Raw genomic sequence first — 19,751 nt, 5'->3', positions numbered from 1 at the left:
TTGAGGCATTTCTTGGGAACTAAAGTTGCCCCACCTAGAAAACTATATGCACAGCAATTGGCTGTGCATGATTACCTAGACTGTACCATTTGTATAGAGAAGGAGTAGGAAAACTGGATTCAAAGCTAACCATCTGGGCTCTCTTATGTGTGTAGTTCCCAATTAAGTGTTGAACTGTATGCACAGTCTGAATTTTTTGGCTGTAGGAGTACAGTCCTAGGAATCAGTCATGGGTCTTGTTTAATCAGGACAAAACTGTTTTCTGTTCATATCAGTTATATTGTGTTGTGTTGTAGAAATTATGGGTTAAGTTCTAAAATAAATAACCCACAATACCGTATTTCTTTGATTGCAAGATGCCATCGATTGTAAGATGCACACTAATTTCAGTACCACCATCAGAAAAAAACAACCCTAAGACACACCTGTGATTCTAAGACGCACCCCATTTTTAGAGATGTTTATATGGGGAAAAAAGTGTGTCTTAGAATCGAAGAAATAGGGTAGTTCAATAATTTAAATGTTATATTTTGGGGGACTACTGTCTAGTTCCACACTTTGTAGTCAAAAGTACCTATGTTTTGCAATTTTCACTTACCTTATTAAACATACAAGTGTCCCAATTTCAATTAATGCTAGAAGAGGCAAAACCTTTAACTTTGAAAGCAAGATAACAGATTTGTTGATTTAAAATGTTTTAAAAGCTGTCCGTTACCTTACTAACACAGAAATGGGATAATTTATTTATAAAATTTGTCAGCGCAGAATCTTTCCAACAAAATGATGTATTAGTATTAAGAGTGTGTTCAGTCTAGGATGAAGAACTCCTTACCTGCTTATAGAAATGGTAACAATTGTGCTTCTCTTCTAATTTATGCTGTCCCGTGAAAGTTTAAATGTTCTTGGTGGGCTGTTTTTCTCCTATGATGAACTGGCGCATCCTTGTGACTAAATCTATTGATGAAGGAAAGAAGGAAAGCTAAATAATTGTGGCAAATCTTTCCTTGTAGTTGACGGTTATCAAATAATGAACAGATTTGATTCCCAGATGTGTAAACCTGAACTACTATTTCATTTAGTGGTGACAGCAGTTCATTATTTTCATTCTTTCTGTGTAGCAGTAGCCAAAGTGAAATTGCTTTGCTTTTCAGTTACAAATTGGATTGGTGGCATTAATGTTGCCCTTCTGTCTCAAATACACACTCTTATTTTCCATCTGTGCTTGAGCATAAGAGAGACAATTGCTTCTGTTTTCTTTTGCATCCACATATCTCTGAGCATAGTTAAGGCCAACTTGCCCTGCTCAGTGCTTACAGAAGGGCAGGCTGCCCTGTTTTTGTTTTTGTTCAGAGATTATTTTTTTTATACCTTTCCAAGCAAAAAGTTGGAACACCAATTTTTCTGTCAAGACCCTGTTCACATGTTGTCACTGATCCGGCATAAATGATCATTAACATTGCAGTATTACCATTCGGAAATGTGAGGTGAATTGTTTAGGGATTTTATGAGGTTAATAGGAGAAAATTGAATGTAATTTCAAACCTGTCAACCAGTGTCTCCCTTTTATTCTCCCTAAAGTCAGTCTTTATCTTGCTTTTCTATCGACCTTAACAAACAGATGGCCAGGTGAAATGGGTTGTTACGCCATTTGCATGATCATGTATCAAGTTAGGAGTATCATTCTTAAATTATGATACCTGATGCAGAAGTACTCGCTAGAAACCCACAGTCTGTAAAAACCATAGTCGTCAGATCTAAAACAGCAACTCGTAAGAGATCAAGTGGGCTACCGTTTGTATATATTTATAGCGGCATGAATAAATAATAAAACAATATATTGGCAGAAAGATAAGCTATTCAAGTCATTTAAGTGTGCTTTAGTCATGATGTCTAATCTAAATACTTCGGCACCAGCACATTTTTCAGTGCTACTTTTGATCTTAAATATACACTTAGAAGTACACTGATGTAAACAAACTGATCTTTTCCTCTGAATTTTTGCGGATTTTTAAAAAATCCCATCATTGGCTTTTCTGTGTCAGGTTTGTATTTGGAACAAATATCTGCAATGAAATGGGGTGGGGGGGAAATCACTGAAAGGACTATATTGAAAAATGCTGACAGGCCCTTAATTACAGAAACATAAGTGACACCTCTGGAATACGTTTGGAGTTCTCCATCAGATGTTGGCACTCTGAATAATCATGCTTGAGCTCTTGCGTGTCCAATTATCTGGCCATCTTGTAGCTTTTTTTCTTTCTTACTTGCCAGTTCAGTTTAGATTCAAATAACTAAATGTAGGTGCTACAAATAAACAACATGTTAATTCAGTAGTGGAAGCAGATTCAGCATTGAGGTCTTGAATTTATCATAGCGATTAAAGGATACACTTCATTGTATTATCCCAATATTCTGAATAAGCAAGTCAGTCTTACGTGTTGTCAAGAGGTCTACAAATTATGCCTGGGCTTAGTAGCCAAAAGTTATTTGTACTAGCCAGCAAAAAACATAATAAAATGCCTCTGAACACATGCAGAGTGTTTTTCCTTTTCCATCCAGCAAGTGGCGGCCTGCCCCTCCCACAGAATTAAAGAGAAAGGGTAATAGTAAAGATGACATTGTTCGCTATAAACCCTAGCCTCTGCTGCTTGTTTTCTGAAAATTAACATTACCTCTTCCCTTCACAACCCAGTCTTTTTGTTTCTTAGCCTCCAGAGTTGGTGCCAAACTTTTATTTTCTAGTGTGAAAAGTAGGAGCGTGAGAGAGAAGTTGCACATAAAACCGGGGAATGAAGCGAGACTGCAGAGGGAAGAAAGCAGACACTAATCAACTGGAGGGAAAAGGGGAAATTGAAACTGCCCTCTGCCTGCTTCCACCCAATTTTGTCTGTCAATGTACAAAGCAAACTTCCTACTGTTCTTGAAAAACAAAAACTGCATTTGGAATAATGTAGCAGGAGCTTGTTGGCTCTCAGGAGGAAAAGAAGGCTCCAAAACATCAGCTATGACCAAGTGAGACATTATCAACCTAAAATAGTTCCAGAGTGGCTCTCTGGAGAGCTTAGAGAGTAAGTCCCTTTCCTGCCCTGCCAGCATGTCTAGGGCGGTGTCAGGCTTTTGCAGGAGGGAAGAGGGGGAAGGACAACCCACCCGTTGTGCACCTTTTCAAGGTGAGGCATGGGCAGGGCTTGCCTTTAAAAGTAGGCCCCACACACATCCCAGGCCTCTTTCATTTCTGGCTCCCACCATCCCTCCCTCTCTAAAAGTCTAGTATGGGACTAGCCAGTTGCCCCTTTTGCAAGGGGGGCTGAGTAGTAATTTTGCCTGACACGCATTGGCTTTGTATACAAGTTTTTGCCTACTCTATACTGGAACTTAAACTCAGTAGATATTGTAGGTCAGTAGATAGGTAAATAGGTCAATTACATTGGTGCAGGATTGTGCAGGAATCTTTGGGCCAGAAGAGGATGGTGAGCACTCGTTGGACACCTTTATGGTGATTGGCAAGTTCTGAGGCCTGGTCCTCTGTGGGCTCAGCGGCTCTCGACCCAGGATACGGCTTGCCTCTGGGGACCTTACTGTCTCACTTACTCGGTGTTAAGCGGCCCGAGCAGGGGTGAAACGGGGTGGTTTCCCTCAAGCACACACGAGTAGCATAAGAAAGGAGCTGGGTTTTACCCGACTCCTGGCTTGGCCGAGTGGCTCGCCCATAACGCAGCTAGTTGCTTGGAGAAAGAGCAGTTAGATTCCTGCACTTTCATGTGCAGATCCAGGGAGGGGTGAATTTCCCAATCTTAAATAAAGAGGCCCTAGTTTACCCAAGCTCTGGCATCTGAGTCGTTATTTCCTCACTTCTTCCTCTATCTGCAACAAAGTGCTGCAGAGAAAAACAAAGCCTTTGTGTAGATAACAGAGGTGTTCCAGAAAGGACTGGAAGGTAAAAAAGAGGATGGAAGAAGCCAAAGTGCTTTAGAAGCGTGTACACTGAGTTCAGGAAATGTACAGATCAATGTATAAAACCAAAGTCAAGTGGGGACAAAGGGTTTTTTTTTTTAATAAAAAAAAACAAGCAAGGGGATGTGATTGAGGATGGGGTCATTGGGAGGCCTGGGAGGGTGAATTGGTCCCATTGATTGAACATTCCCCATCCCTGCAGTAAAGTGTATAATGTGCCCACCTTAGAATTTAACCAGCATGTTTCTTATTACTATATTGAACTTTTATGAGTAGGTTTTGGGACTCAGTTGTTATTGCTTTGCAGCATCAGCTAACTTTGCACTAGTAATTCCTCTTTCTTTGTTTCTTTCTTTCTGCTAGATTGTCCTAGATGTTGGTTGTGGAACTGGAATCCTCTCCATGTTTGCTGCCAAAGCAGGTGCAAAAAAGGTGATAGGAGTGGACCAGTCTGAAATTATCTATCAGGCTATGGACATAATTAGGTAGGGAAATTTCAGAAACCATCTTAAATTTGCAAAAAATAAATAAAAATAAAATGTAGAAGTAAACCCAGGGAATCAAGGTTGATTTAACCAAAGTTAGCTATGTTTGAGCTTAATCTTGAACTGAAGTACACAGACAGGAAGAATTTATTTATAAATCCCTTCCCTGCACTCACTTAATCTTTAAGCTCTGGTGGCATTATATGTCTGCACTGGGCATGGGCTTCAGTGCTAAAGCCACTTCTGCCACTAATTAATCTGTACCTGAATCCTTTTTAACTGGGGCCTGAGGGCTTGCCCACCTTTAGCCTAGTAATGGAGTAACAGGAGAGGCTCTCTTATGGATCAGTAAGTGATTAAAGAACAGAAAGCAGAGTGTGGGAATAAATGGACAGTTCTCTTAGTGGAGGGATACAAAGAGTACTGTCCCACAGGGATCTATATTGGAACCTTGGTTTTAAACTTGCTCATAAACTCTCTAGAATTAGAAGAGTGAGGTGGAGAAATCTGCTGCTGCTGCCCTCCAAAAGTCAGTACGTTCCAAAAAGTGTGAAGAGTTCTAAAAGTATCTCTCCGAACTGAGAGAATGGGTGTTTAAATGGCAAGTGTAGTTCAATGTAAACAAGTGATGAATGTTGGAGCAAAAAGTCCCAACTTCACATGTATGCCGATGGGAAATGAGCTATTGGTGACAGACTAAGAAAGAGATAGTGGGTTTGTGGTGGATTGCTCAATGAAAAAGTCAGCCTAGTGTGAAAAAGTTAAACTCCATGTTGGGTATAATATGAAAGGAATGGAAAATTAAAATTGCTGACATCATACTGCCCTTATACAAATCTATGAAGTGACCACACTTGGAAATCTACGTACGGTTCTGGCCATTGCATCTAAAAATGGATATGTTAGAGATGAAAAAAGGGCAACCAAAATGATTAAGGAGGTGGAGCATTACGAGAATAGGTTATGTCTGGGACTGTTTAGCTTTGTGAAAAAGGCAAGTGTGGGGAGACACTGCAGAGTAGGGCTGTGCACAGCCATACACCCCCCCCCCCCACTCGCTTTGGAGGCCAATTCGGAGCTTCCTAATCAGCTCCGATCTTCCTCAGCCCAGTTCCAACCCACTTTGGATCCTGACCAAGATTCAGAAGTCAGAATTGGGTAAGGGGCAGGGGGCCCATGCAGCAAGGGACATGCAAGTGGGAGTAGTGGCTCGGTGGGTGTCAAGCAGTGCAAGCTCCTGCCTCTTATCTTGAGCCGCTGGGCTTCTTCATGGGATTCACCATTTTAAAAATGGTCACGCTCTTGAAGAGGCCTATGCAGCTGTGAGTGCTCATGGTGGATCCAGGTAAGGGGCAGGCAGCTTGCACATCAGGGGGGTCCAGTTTGGTCCAAAGGGCTTTGGACCTGATCTGCCCCAATTCAATCCAAGCCTGGAGACAACTCGTTTTGGTTTTAGACCAGTTTAGTCTGAATTGGCCTATTTTGCCTCGCAATTCAGATCTGCAACCTAAGAGTTGCACAGCCCTATTACAGAAGTGTACAAAATTATGCTTGGTATTGACAAAATGGGTAAGGCAACATTTTTGTCCCTCTCACATAATAGTAGGTCCCGGGGTTATCCCATGAAGCTGATTGGTGGGAGATTCATAGAGATTAAGGGAATACTTTACAAAACGCATAGTCGGACTATAGAATTCGCTACCACAAGACGTACTGTTGATCATCAATTTGGGTAGCTTTAAAGGGGATTTATACAAATTCATGGAGGGTAAGGCTATCACTGCCACTAGCCATGATGACAATCGGCTACTTTCAGTATCAGAGCCAGCATACCTGTTGCTGTGGAACACAAGCGCATGTCCTGTTTTTGGGTTACCTACAGACAGCTGTTTGGCCACTGTGTGAATGGAATGCTGGACTAGATGTACCCTTGATCTAACTGAGTATGACTGCTCTTATCATTGATGTGCTGCATTGATTTGGTATGTGATAAGTATGAATAGAAGACACAGTTTTTGTTAAAGAGCTCCTCGGATTAGCATCAGTACTGGGACCTATCGTTAGTGTCAGCCACTAATTAGGTCTTGGTGTTGTTGATTCAGTGCTCTTTTCTGGATTCTTGGTTCTTGTGTGATACATCACTGCTTGGGTAAATTGGGGGTGTAGGTGATGCTTCTTTACAAGGCATCGTTGATGGGTAAAGGCCTAGGAGTTGGGAAGTGGGAGGTGACCAGGATGGGTCTCTGACCTGCACAAACAGATGCTGCTACTTCAGCAATTGTAGAACAAAGAACTTGGGCTGCTCATTTAATGTTCTGTTGCATCCTTCCCCAACCTGGTGCCCTCCAGATGTTTTGAGCTACAAGTCTCCTCATTCCTGACTATTGGCCATGCTGACTGAGGCTGATGGGAGTTGAAATCCAAAAATCTGGAGGGCACCAGGTTGGGAAAGTCAGTACTGTTGAGATATATACTATAAAAATGTATCTGTTAAAGGTTCTGTCACTGTTCTTCACCGAGTGAGTCTCCTTTGTGTGCCCATCTGTGTTTAGTGAATTTGACCTTTGTATGCTTATATATACACTACTAATTGTCCTCTGTATGCAAGCTTAGTGCACTTTCTGTATTATCAGCAAAATCTTCAGTTTAAGTGCGCTGCAAACTCACGGGTAACGAATGAATGGATCCAGAGACTTCGTACAGAGCTCAAGAACTCTAGTGCTCATTGTCAATGGAGAAAGCAAACAAATTGTGCACCTACAGTGATGAGACAGTTGCCCTCACAAGGATCTGTTGTATGATGAAATAGCAATTGGATTTCAATACCCTTTTCCATATTATTTGCATTCTGTACTGACTTTTGAAAGGCATAATTAGATGTATTGCTAGCTATAAGGTGCAAGACGGAAAAAGTACCATCAAAATTTTAAACGTCTCACTTCTGGAAAAATACATTTCATTTCATCCACATCACATTTTTGAGAGCTCAAATACTGAATCACGAAACTGAACTTGCTAACAAGAGCAGTTATTGTAAATGTAGGGTCTTGACTTCGTTCAAGCTTGGCTTCTTTTTCTGAAGCACTGCAGTCCAGCTGTTGCATTAGGAAGCTGTCGTGTGGATTAATTTTTTATTCCTTCATTAAGAGTACAGGAAGTCCTTGCTGTAATGATAGCTCAGAGAATTATGGAAACACCTGTCTGCACAACAGTTTTGGATTTGTTTGATTTACATGCCACAACTAGGGGCAAAAGGGGATTAAAAAGAACTAATCCTATGACGGTGATGAATGATCTCTAGGACTACACAGTGAAGAATAGCTGTAAGGTTAAATCTGCTGACTGTAAAACTATTTCATTTGTGTCTCATTCATATTAAAACAATTTGTAACAGCCTTGTTATAGCCTGTTGCTCCTGACAACAGAATAGCTGTCACATTTACCTATTTCACATACACAGGCTGGTAGTGAGGGTTGGTTAAACCTTTGAACCCATTGCATTTGACCAATTGCCAGAACTAAAATGTTCAGTGCCTTCAGTGTTGATATTTTTAATACCAAGAATGTGCTTATTTGCATACATGGTTCATACTTACTGGGTTTTTAGTTCTGAGAGCATAATCCACCAAGGTCTGCTGTACCATCGTTCATTTCTGTGAGGCTAATATCATCGCTGTGTCTGAGTGAAACAGCTTTTTGACTTGGTCGAATTGTTAAAAGTCTGTTACTTAACTAACCACATCAGTAGAGCATTTTATTACAGATTTTTTTCCATCATTCTTGTGTGGGAATTTTAGGGCGAAACAGGGTTTAACAAGCCCTCTAGATGTGTACCTTCAGATATCTGGGGTTAACACTGGTTAATTTAAAACAAAATTAGAAAAACAGCTGCTACCACAATTTCTACCCTCTATGCATTTTTTCTCAGGTTTTCCTTAAAAACACAAAATCTCTATTTACCAGAAGCATATAATGTGTAGGTAGGTACATAAGATTCAAAGTCAAAGTAACTTTTACAATTTTTTTTTAAAATGGTTTATTACTGGAAATTGGGTCGCTTGGAATTTTAACGATGAAAAGAAAGAAAATACAGATTGCACTAAAAACTGAACTTTGTCACATGATGGCATAATGAAACAACATACCTTACATGCTTTACGGCACAACCCTATGCATGTATAAAATGCATAAGATTGCACCTTAAGTCACAAAAAAGGCTCCCAGAGCAGCTTACAAACATAGTAAGACCTGGCACTGATACCTGTGCTTCCACAATGGGGAGCTGCTATTTCCATGTTTCTGTCCAGCTTTGGTAACGCTTACTGTCTTTATTGCAACCAGTCACACATTCACTGCATTTTACTCTTTGGCATTTTTGGAGTGTGTCCAACATACATCTCAAGCCCAGGGAAAAACACAACCGAGCGAATAGATTAACCTTTAATTCCAAATACTTGTTTAATATTATTGCTGCTTGGGTGCTGGTAACTCTTTTTGACACAAGTATTGGCTGAACAGCCAAGTCTGTTAAATACAGAATTGTTGAGTTTGTGAAGCTTTTCACCCATCTCTTGCTTTTGCAATACTGTTCGTCCTCTAAGATATTAAAATTTTAATGAGATCACTGCTTTTTTTGTTGGAAGTCAGATGTAGAGAGATTGTAGGTATAACAGACTCTGATGAAAGGGCACAGATAACAATTGTGGTGGAGACATAAATTCCAGTGGTGTGAATAATTACTCTGTCCTCTCTAACATTAGCTGTCATGATAATGGCATATGAAAGAGAGATTGATATGGTGTGCTTCAGAGAAAGCAAATGCCATTAAAGCCTGATCTCAAGTTTGCCTATTAAATAGGAGTGCAGCTTTTGTTAAAATGAAACTCTAGGATATCTCTTAGAGGAAACCGGTGCTGTACTGTTTTACTTAAGACAAAATACTAGAGTTAACTATCACCAGGAATGACATTATTGTATCATAATTGTATTACTTGTGGAACATTTGTTAACTTTCCAATTTTATTTATCAAAGTGTGAAGATAGTTTTGCTGATAGTTAAGTGTTCATGTATCACTTGAATGTAATCATTGTACCAGAAAAGCCTTATAAGAAATTATACATTTTGTAAACCGCCCAGAGAGCTTTGGCTATGGGGCGGTATATAAATGTAATAAATAAAATAAATAATAAATATGAAATAGCAAGACTTTGTCCTTGGTTCTGACGGTCTAAGTCTTTGGTTCAATGCAAATGGGACAGGTTAAAACTTTTCCCCTCTTCTCTTCTTTCCTGCCCTTCCCCAGCCGCCCAAAGAGCCTCTTTACTTAGAGTTTGAAGTTTTACATGAAGGAGTTTTTTTTAACTTGCCTAAGTACTCACAGCATAAGCATTTTGTTTGGGCAACTTAATCTTGATCTGCAACATATGAGTAAATTTCAAAACAATCTGTTAGTTTTTGGAAACCTGACATTGGTATCCTGTTCAAAACTGAAATACAGTAAGAAATCAAACTGTAATTAGATATAAATATTTATGGATGTCAATCTGCTTGCTTTCCTTTTGTTTGCAGTTACATCTGTAGCTTAGTTTTTCTAGCATGTATTTTCTTTTTGAAAACAGCTCTGCAAGTTCAACAGGGAATTATGCAAACTGTTGCTTGGGAAGGGTATGCCAACCTTTTCCAAGCGACAAAATGACTACACATCTAGGTCAGCAATTCTCTGATGATACTCAAACACTGTTACAACAGCAGTTCTTTTTTAAGACTGCTGAAACTGCTCTTTCGATGCTGGAGGCAGGAGACATTTAGGTGTTGGGAGGAAGTGCTAACGGTTGCATAAGAGGGCTGGTCCCTGCAAACCAGTCCCTCCAGCCTTGAGTGCCATTTTCTTGATAGAAAGGTGGGGTACAAATCAAATCAGATCAAATAAGTCAATACTATCGCCAGGGCCTTACCTAAGACACAAGAGGCTATAATCCTAAACATGCTTGCTTGAAAGTAACAGGGGTGTTGGAATGAAGTAGCAGATTATCCGCCATGCCCAAAGCCCTGCCAACTCAGGTTGCCATGCAAGGCTTCTCAGTGAGTGGATCCTTTAATAAAACTCCCTCCCATTGAAAGCAATAGTAGAGGGGAATTAGCTCCAACCTGGTGAAGGTGAGGAGAGACCAATCTGGAACTCTCTTGGGCATGGAAGCACTTTAGATCCAGTGGGTCCAAAGCTAGCTCTGACCCATTCCCAGACCGACTTATTTTGGGGGCATTCCCAGTGTTGGATTTATACCTGTGGGTCTTTCCATGGGCCTAATGGAGCTTCTCCCCTCCCTATTCTCACAGCCAGAGGTGGACGTCTGTCCCATTCTAAGACTTCCTGGATAGCCATTAAAAGGATTAAGATCAGTACATAAGTCCCTTCTGAAATTAGTGGCCCTTAACTTCTGAACACATATGGTTAGGATCAGACTGTTATGCACTCAAACACTGGGGATCTAGAACACAGGAGTGAAGCATATGGCTGTAAATTTCTAGGAGGAGGGCATACTAACTCCATGTCCTTCATTGCATTGTTGATATTGCCTTGGACTATATGCTCAAGATGTTATCACAGTACATCCTTTTCTCAAGAAGAGGCAGTGATGATGTTTCAATAAATCTGCTCTTAATAATAGGCTTCTGCTCTTATGGAATATAAATGTGAACTAGAAAATGCATAACACATCCTTGCCATTGTATTTTGCAGACTCAATGGATTTGAAGATACTATTTCTTTGATCAAAGGAAGAATTGAAGAAGTTGATTTACCTGTTGAAAAAGTGGATGTTGTCATATCTGAATGGATGGTAAAGGCACAAATGTCCTGTGTATTAATGAAAATGCACTACACTATCAGAAGAAGTACTATGTGTGTTTAGCCTTGACCTATAGAAATTATCCTAAGGAACTGACGTCACACAGATGTATAAAAAAGGCAGCAAATCCAAAATATAAGACCACATTGACCCATGTACAAATTCAGATTCCAACGTTCCTTATTAATAATTGAACAATCTGGTAAATTCTTGGTGGTGAGAGGAAGGTTTTATATTGCAACTTCAAAGAAAGATGGCACTGTCAACACTTGGCTACCACTAGATGGTTGTCCATGTGTTACTATTTGCTTAAAACATTGAAATTCAGAAAGCACTGTTGGGGGTAGCATAGTAATCTGGTTTAGGTTATAGTAGTGTATCAAACAGATTTGTCAGGCGAAGCAGTCCTAAACGGAGCTGGGTGGGAATGAAGCCTGTTTCCAAAGCCCTGCCAGCTCACATGGGCCAGGTTGAGACAGCTTTGTGGATTGGCTTTGCTGGGGTTTTCAGTCCAGTTTATTTTTTCCTGAAATTCTCCACCCATTGAAAGCAATGGGAGGAAATTAGCTATGCCAGTTTCATGCTTGCATAGCTGGTTGGTCTGGTTGAGGCTCCTCTCAGAGGAACAGAGAGGCTTTCTCGGCCAACCATTGGTGGTAGAATTGCACCCGCAGAGCTTTCTGGAGGCATGAATGGGACCTCTGGTGTAGACAGCCCCCCTCACTCATGGAGCTCCTCTTCACCATAGGACCTGTTACCTATCCTAGCTCTCCCAGATGGCTGTTTGAGGGGGTTAACCTTTTCTCTGTAAACGCTTTGAAAACGTCAGCTGTGTCAAACTGTTGTTTCATGTTAATAGACTGAAATGTGTATGTGTAAATGGTGGTTTTGCTTGGAATGACGTGCTGTGACTGTGACGCCAGATTGCCCTGTTAATATTCTGTGTAACTTACTTATTTGGGCAATCTGATGGGATGGGATGTAAATTTGGACAGATTTCTCAGACATTTGTCTAGAATAGTAGTTGAGTGTGGAAAAAAATGTCCTGTCCCCCCCATAGATATCTTTATTAACTGTCCACCATTAAAACTAAAACAAAAAAACCTCTAGTCATTAGGCAACAGTTTGGCTTCTCTAATGATATTACAAGGTGGAAATTTGACACATGAAAATCTATTGGGTTTAGGAGAAATACACTTTTTTCCCCTGACTTTGCAAACTAGTAAGACTCGAGGATAGCAGTACGTGTTCTGGTACATTTATTTGAGAAAGATATCCCATTCCGATGAAGCTTTGCATCATAGGAAACATTTCATTATAAGTAATTTTTATGCAGGTTGGTAGAAGCTGAAATACTGCTTACATTGTTCCTCAAACTTAAGGGATGAATGAATAGTTTCTTGTCAGTAAATTTCTTGGGTGTTTAGCAGCCATGTGATGAAAACTAGTATAGGCTGGTTCCATTCTTTAAACTATACATAATTTATGGAGATCTAATAAAATATGTGTGACCTTCTTTAACATCAAATATCTAAGACATAATTGTGTTTATAGACTCCAATAGAGCTTCCCTGTAGTAATTTAGGGAGTAAAACTACACTTGCACATACAGTTCTAGGTTGCTGTAATTGAACCAGACTCAGCACCTTCTCCTGTATTTACTTATTAACTTTTCCACTTCTATACTATCCAAGGTTTCTTTCTCATGCAAGTACTCCCATTGTACATCTGTATCTGAATGTGAATGTTGGGCCTTCTTTGTCTCCTGGTAAAGTCTCTCGGTCTTAGGCATAACTTCAACACAGAGGGACATGAATGAACTTATTCCCTGAACAACATGTGTTGAACTTTTCATTGCAGAATTTACAATAGAAGTAGACCTTCTAGGAAATGGAAATCTACGTGGTAGCAAACAGTTCCTCCAAATTTCAGGCACATACCATTTACAGTTTTCTTTCTATATACAAATAGTAGCTGGGACAAAAATGCCTCCACCAAACCATCCTTGATTTTGTGTATTTTTTGTCCCAGTGTAATGTGTTGGGTTAAAATTTCCCAAGAAAAACTGATCTGAGGAAGCAGATTTAAGTGCTCATAAGGGAATTTTCCTTCTAAAAATGAAATAATAATAATAATAATAATAATAATAATAATATATTTCTTACCCACCTCTCTGATTGGATCGAGGTGGGGAACAACAGCAACCATAAAATACATAAAATACTGATTAAAAACATAGTACACACTGTTAAAAAAAAACCATAAAAGCATCCTAAAAAAGAGCCTGAGCCAAAAAATATCGCAAGAAATCTATTAAATTTTACCATTGGGTGGTTTTTTTGCCCCAGTCAAATGAAGATATTAGAGTTTGTTTGTTTTTTAAAAAAACATGATGCAAGAAAGCAAAATCAGGTACACTTAGGGGAATATACACATGGGAATATTTTATTAGCCCAAGTTACGTTTGAATGTGTCTTAGGATGGTAAAACACCTCAGACCATTTTTGACAGTTTCTTTGTTTAAGTTATTCTTGGTTCCTCTTCTGAGACTCTGTACAGCGTGAACCTCTCAGGCTGAAAAGCGGTACACATATACATTGGATTAAGTCCTACTTGAATTTGGTAGGAACTGCTTCTGAGTTGATAAGTATAGGATTGCACTGGTAAGCACCAATTTTAGAGAACTAACAGTAACGTATGCAAATTTAAAATCTGTAGAATACATATTACCCTTTGAAATATGGAAATCTAGGTTCTTAGAAGATATGTAGTAGTGGTTTATTTTGCTATCACAGCAGTTACATGAATATTCTGAAATGGGAAGGCAGATATGAAATAATGTGTTAATTATTGTATGTTAGCAATATTTTCAAAGGTTGTAGTATGTTTAAGTATAATTCACACTATCCCTAGAATAGGATTTAGAAGATCTTACGTGTGTGTTTGTGTGTGTATACATGCATGTATATACTTGTGTGCTAGATGAAAGCTGTGAAAAGTGCCTTGGATATCACATTGCTGGAGAGAGGTACTATATATCTAGGTGAGCAGGCTCTGTGAACAAGACTGCTTTGTATGCAGGCAGAATTGTGCTTCTGTTCCCTTGAGGTACAGAATTTTAAGAGGTAATGATGTTTTACAGTAATTAGAGTAATTCTACATACAGTAGTTAACTGTGAAATGTGAACGGCTGTGCAACGTGCTTGTGCTAATTCTTCAGAATATTCATTTTATCTTATAGAGGAGATAATTTGGTGAGCACTTACCCTTGGGATGAAACATGTTTGCATATTTTTCTCTGTGTCTAGATTCTTTCAATGTTCTTACAAGAAGGAATGAGTGCAGATAGCGGAACCAATGCTGTGGAGTCATAGACAGAATTTTTTGCTTCTTCTAAACTACCATTATCTTTATTTTACAGTTGTGCACCATGTATATGAGTGCACACTTGTTAAAGGGGAAAATCATGTGTGTTTATATTTATTTATTTATTTATTTTATTTATTTAATTACATTTATATACCGCCCCACAGCCGAAGCTCTCTGGGCGGTTTACAACATTTAAAAATAGTAAACATTAAAAGTATACAATTTAAAAACACACACACACACACACACACACACACATAAAAACAGTATAAAAACAACAGTATCCATTTAAAAACAACAATTGTGGGGTCCATTAAAAACAAACTTAACGTTGTTAAATGCTGTTAAAATGCTGTTAAAAATGCCTGGGAGAAGAGAAAAGTCTTGACCTGGCGCCGAAAAGATAACAATGTTGGCGCCAGGCGAGCCAACTGATACTGCTCATCTCAGAACTTTTAACATTTCTTAAGAATTTGCAATGGAATAGGGTGGTCTCGCAAAGCAAGCTTGTCAGTGGGTAGCAGGAATGCATGGCAGCACAGTGCCAACCTCCCTGAACTCCCTCTGCTTGGTGCTGGAAAAGTTCTGAGTAAGGCAACTACAGCAGCAGCTGCTATCTTCATTACCCAGAATGTCTTTGGGCCCTACAGAGTATATGTTGGGTGTAGGGCCCAGAGGCATTGGTGGTAGTAAATATGCCACCACCAGCAGCTACTTTATCCAGCGCTTCCCTTTGCTGCATAACCTGGCTCTAAAATTGATTTTTAAATGAAGGGATGTTCATATCAGCTATGGTCAGTCCCAGCATTTGCACAACTATGCCATATGCTGATGCTGGGCCTCTAATGGACAGAACTGCAGGAATCTTGAGGGAAAGCCCTTCAGATAAGTCAGGACATAAGAGATGACTGAGGTGCTGAAGAAAACTCATTGTGCTTCAGGAGGATCCATGTGCTATATGGCGGGAATGATATGGGAGTGCTTGGAAGAATGGCTAATAGAATAATGTTGGTAGGAAAGAAATAGACAAAAAGGAAGATTTGGATAGCTGGGACTACAGGTCAGGAACCAAGGTGACCATAGGTTACTAGAACTTGACTGACAAAGCTCCTGTCCTTGAAGACTTGCATAGAAGGGAAGTTTGCCTTGTGTGGCTTCTGCTGTCACAGTGACAGCAGTGAATGCCAACAAGCAAGAGGGGTGCGGGAACTGAATTCATACTGATTTTATTTACTTGCTAAAATGTTCCTAGACGGCTCTTTACCTTGTTGGGTTTCAGGGCAGTATACAATCAAAATTTATACCATAATGTAAAACACAATAATAAAATAGCTAGTACAATATTTTAGAGGTAGTTTTTTTAAAAAATAGTTCAAACTGGGTGTAGATTTCTAGTTTAGGGTGCAATCCTAGGCATGTTTAGACCCGGGGGGGGGGGGAGTCCTACAATTCCCAGGATGGGAGGGAAATGCTGGAAGTTGTAGGACTTTTTCCTGTCTAAACATGCATTGCATTGCGCCCTCAGTTGTGTGAAATTATTAGCTTAAATTTATTTCTGCTTATGGTGATGAAGGAAGTAATGGACTTAACTGAGAGATTCAATTTCTTATAAATGGTACTACTTCGTAAATGCTTCAGTTATGCCATTGGTTTCTCTTTGGCAATCAAACTTTCATTGAAGCAAAGAGACTTTCCTTGAATGAAACAGCATAAAAATAAATTTGGCTGCAGCAACATTTTTGTTAAGCACCTAAGGTTATCTTTTATCTCAATCTCTCTGAATCTTGATACACAGGACAATTCCTGTCAACTATGCTACAAGAGTAAGCCCCAAACAGCTCTTGTGCTTTTAAAAATAATTTTAACTATAGCAAAAATAACTAAGGACCAGAACATTTCTTCTTGCAATAAATACCCTGTTATAAAACTAACTTCCTTAATTCATCTAATAGTGAACATGTCATTTGTATGTCTTAGTTTAGCTGCTAGCCCAAATCATTAATAATCTGCTCACAAATCTGTGCAGTGCAGAATCCTTTGCTGTAATTAATTCTGAAGTGCTAATGTAAGGTGATTTTTTGAAAGAAAGAAAAAATCCAGACCTTGTCAGAATGAAACAGGAAAGTCCCAACACATCATAGGAGAAAATGTCAGGTATAATTCCCTTTCCAGATGGCACCCCTACAGGTGAGGCAGTAGGCTGTGAAATTACATTCTAAATTACATCAGAGATGAGCACCACTCATAGAGCAAAGCATTCAGAGATTCGTAATGAATGACTTGTTTCAGTGTGAGGGACAATTCGTTAGTAACTTACCGGGATGTGATATTGCATGTGAGAGGATGGAAGTCTGAAGGAAAACCTGCAGAACCAAAGTGGAGAATGTCAGTGGAAGAACAGAGATGTCTATTGACTACCAGGATTATTTTATTTGTAGCCTACCTTTATGTACACAAGGACCCTCAAGACAGCTGACAGTGTAAAATCATTAAAAAAATTGGTTGTACCCATTGCTGGCTTTGTGCTAGCAGAAAATACTTCTGCTCATGCAAGGTGGGAGACCCAACATTTGCTTTAACTTTCTACACGTTATCCTAGACTGTTCCAGAGCATCTCACAACCCTATGGAGTAGCTTTTCAGTAGACCTGGGTTTGGGGGCTGCAGTGGGTTGGGGGGATCAGCAAAAAACAGTTCCTTGTCTTGCACAAGTAGAAGTGTTTCCTGCTATCACAGGCTTCCCCAACCTGGTGCATGGGGGGAGGTGGGGGGTTTTTTGGGGTGGGGTTAAAGGGAACAGCCTTAAAGCCAAACTACATATGATTAGTATGCTTAACCTGGCCACCTTTATTTTGGAGAAAAATCAGCCACAGGGCCTTGGATCAGGGACCTGCACATTTCCTGATGAAAATCATCCACTACCTAACTGTTTTTCCCCCCAGGGGAGGGATTGCTCTGCATGTTTTACCCCCACACCTCCATAAATATGAACAAATGTGAAATAGGGTCTCAGTTAAAGGCATTTGCTACTTCTCAAAATTTCCTAGTAAATATCCCACTAGAAGTTTAATTGTACTGAGTTTAATAAAAGTATGTAAAAAGGGACTCTACTCTGTGATATTTAGGGGAGGGAAAGAAGCCTGAGGATTATTTTTTAAATGAAATATTCATATAACAATCCAGGGAAAATATCACTTTGGTCAGGAAATCAGTAAAAGATAGAAAATTTTGTCTTAGTAATAAAAACAGCTTAGCCTTGCTGTGGAAGTCCCCCAATTCTTCCAGTGAAGAGCCTTTTTCTCACACAAAAAGGCCCAAAGGGCTGAAGAGAATTAGGCTCATAGAACCTGTGAGCTCAAGATGCTTTGTGGCTGAAACCTTGGGCCTGAAGCCATTTGGTAGCTGCCACTGGCTTCCTTCATCCACCAGAGCACTCTCCTACAAGTGATGCAGTCTGACCATGACTGTGTGCATGGACAGTCCCCTGCCCTGCCAATTTATGGACCAGTGGGAACATTTCTGAACCCCATTAATTTTCTCCAAAGGCAGGGAATCTCTTAAGAGGCCTCTTACCTTTCAGAATGTGGGTGCTGAGGCTTACTTAATGTGGTTGTTGTTGTTGTTGTTGTTGTTGTTGTTGTTGTTGTTGTTGTTATTATTATTATTATTATTATTATTATTGGTTATTTACCCGTTGTTTTTTTCCTTCTCAATTTACAGGGTTATTTCCTTCTCTTTGAGTCAATGCTGGATTCTGTAATTTATGCAAGGGACAAGTACCTGGCAAAAGGAGGCTCAGGTTAGTCTAATAAATAGTTCAGCTCTCTGGAAAACTAAAGATTTTGGTTCTGCTATGCATGACTAAGAAAGTTCTTACTTGAGATGAAAAATGTTTCCATTAGTGGAAGCTTCAAGGCATTCATTTCATAGTATGGGTAATGCAAAAGCATTAATGGGATATTTGGGCCTTAAACGAAATAGTGTTTTCAAGAACGCTTTGACTTTTTAAAAATAATTAAAGTATAATCCTTGAAAGTTTACAAAAGCTTTTCCAGTAAATAACAGGGTAAGAGTGTAATGAGAAACAGAGCATTGATGCAGGAACATCTCCAAAAGGTGGATCTAACTTAGCTGGATCTAATCTAGGTAATTTCTAAGGGTGAGGTTCAACATTGTCTGGGTTCAGATGATCACAGGGGGTGGAGGAGCCATTGTGGCTTCTCTCCTACCCCCACACATGCTGTGTGCCACCATCATTTGCATGATTACCCACACAGTAGCATGATGGGGGTGGCTTCGTGCCCACCCTGCAATCCACGACTTGTAGTGCGCTGGGTTCAGACGATGCAGCAACCCGCACTGCATCGCAGGAAATTATGCAAATGATGGTCGCACATGTGGAACACCTGGGGAAAGGGCAACGATGGCTTCTTTTACCCTTGCTATTGTCCAAATACCCCCACTGTGTAAGTGGACCTCTGTTTGCACAATGGAAATTCCAATCTGCTCTGGACTGTCCTCTAACACACCAGAGCTGCTTTCAGGAAGGGCAGGTGGCTGAAGGGGAGGAGGGAATCCATTCAATTGAAAGATGTCAATCCTTTGGTGAATGGACACAAATGGATACAACCCACTGTAATATTAAGTGTGATTGCACTTGCCTTTGTTTGGAAGGGTTTCATTTATTTAATATATTCCTTACAAAATTGGTCTTCCCAAGGCAGATTATGATATAAACAATACGTTTTAGTATGTAATTATAAAAGCAATTTATAAATTTAAACAACTTCAGAATAAGCCAGTTAAAATAAAACTTAGTTTCAGATTTCTGACATATTTATTGGACAATATGAAAGAGGCATTATTAAGCATGTGAACTCTACAGTAAGTACCAGAGTTGAGAAAGAAGCAGAGGATCATTTGGATATTTTTTTTTCCTTTTGAGGGGGATTTAGAATAGTAGCAGTTTATCCTGGCTTGTAATCTGTGTTTATGATATCTTTTCAATTTGTGTGAACTAAGACCTGAGTGTAGTAGACACTCTGATCTTTCATGAATAGCTGGGCCCTGATATTGGCCCTAGGAAGCTCATTAG

The 19,751-nt window shown here is 39.6% G+C and overlaps 1 protein-coding gene across 1 annotated transcript in view; it reads left to right on the top strand.

Annotated features, from left to right (window-relative positions):
- PRMT3 (protein arginine methyltransferase 3) overlaps positions 1–19,751 on the top strand; it is an 81,952-nt gene that overhangs the window by 18,777 nt on the left and 43,424 nt on the right. Inside the window, exons 9-11 of the mRNA XM_063118800.1 lie at positions 4,318–4,439; positions 11,180–11,279; positions 18,377–18,455. Of these exons, the coding sequence (XP_062974870.1) occupies positions 4,318–4,439; positions 11,180–11,279; positions 18,377–18,455 (301 nt within the window). The remainder of the gene's footprint in view (positions 1–4,317; positions 4,440–11,179; positions 11,280–18,376; positions 18,456–19,751) is intronic.

This window comes from Elgaria multicarinata, chromosome 2, assembly GCF_023053635.1.
Source record: "Elgaria multicarinata webbii isolate HBS135686 ecotype San Diego chromosome 2, rElgMul1.1.pri, whole genome shotgun sequence".
Taxonomy (NCBI): Eukaryota; Metazoa; Chordata; class Lepidosauria; order Squamata; family Anguidae; genus Elgaria; species Elgaria multicarinata.
The sequence above is the reverse complement of the archived record's forward strand: the minus strand, read 5'-3'. Positions and strand labels throughout refer to the sequence as shown.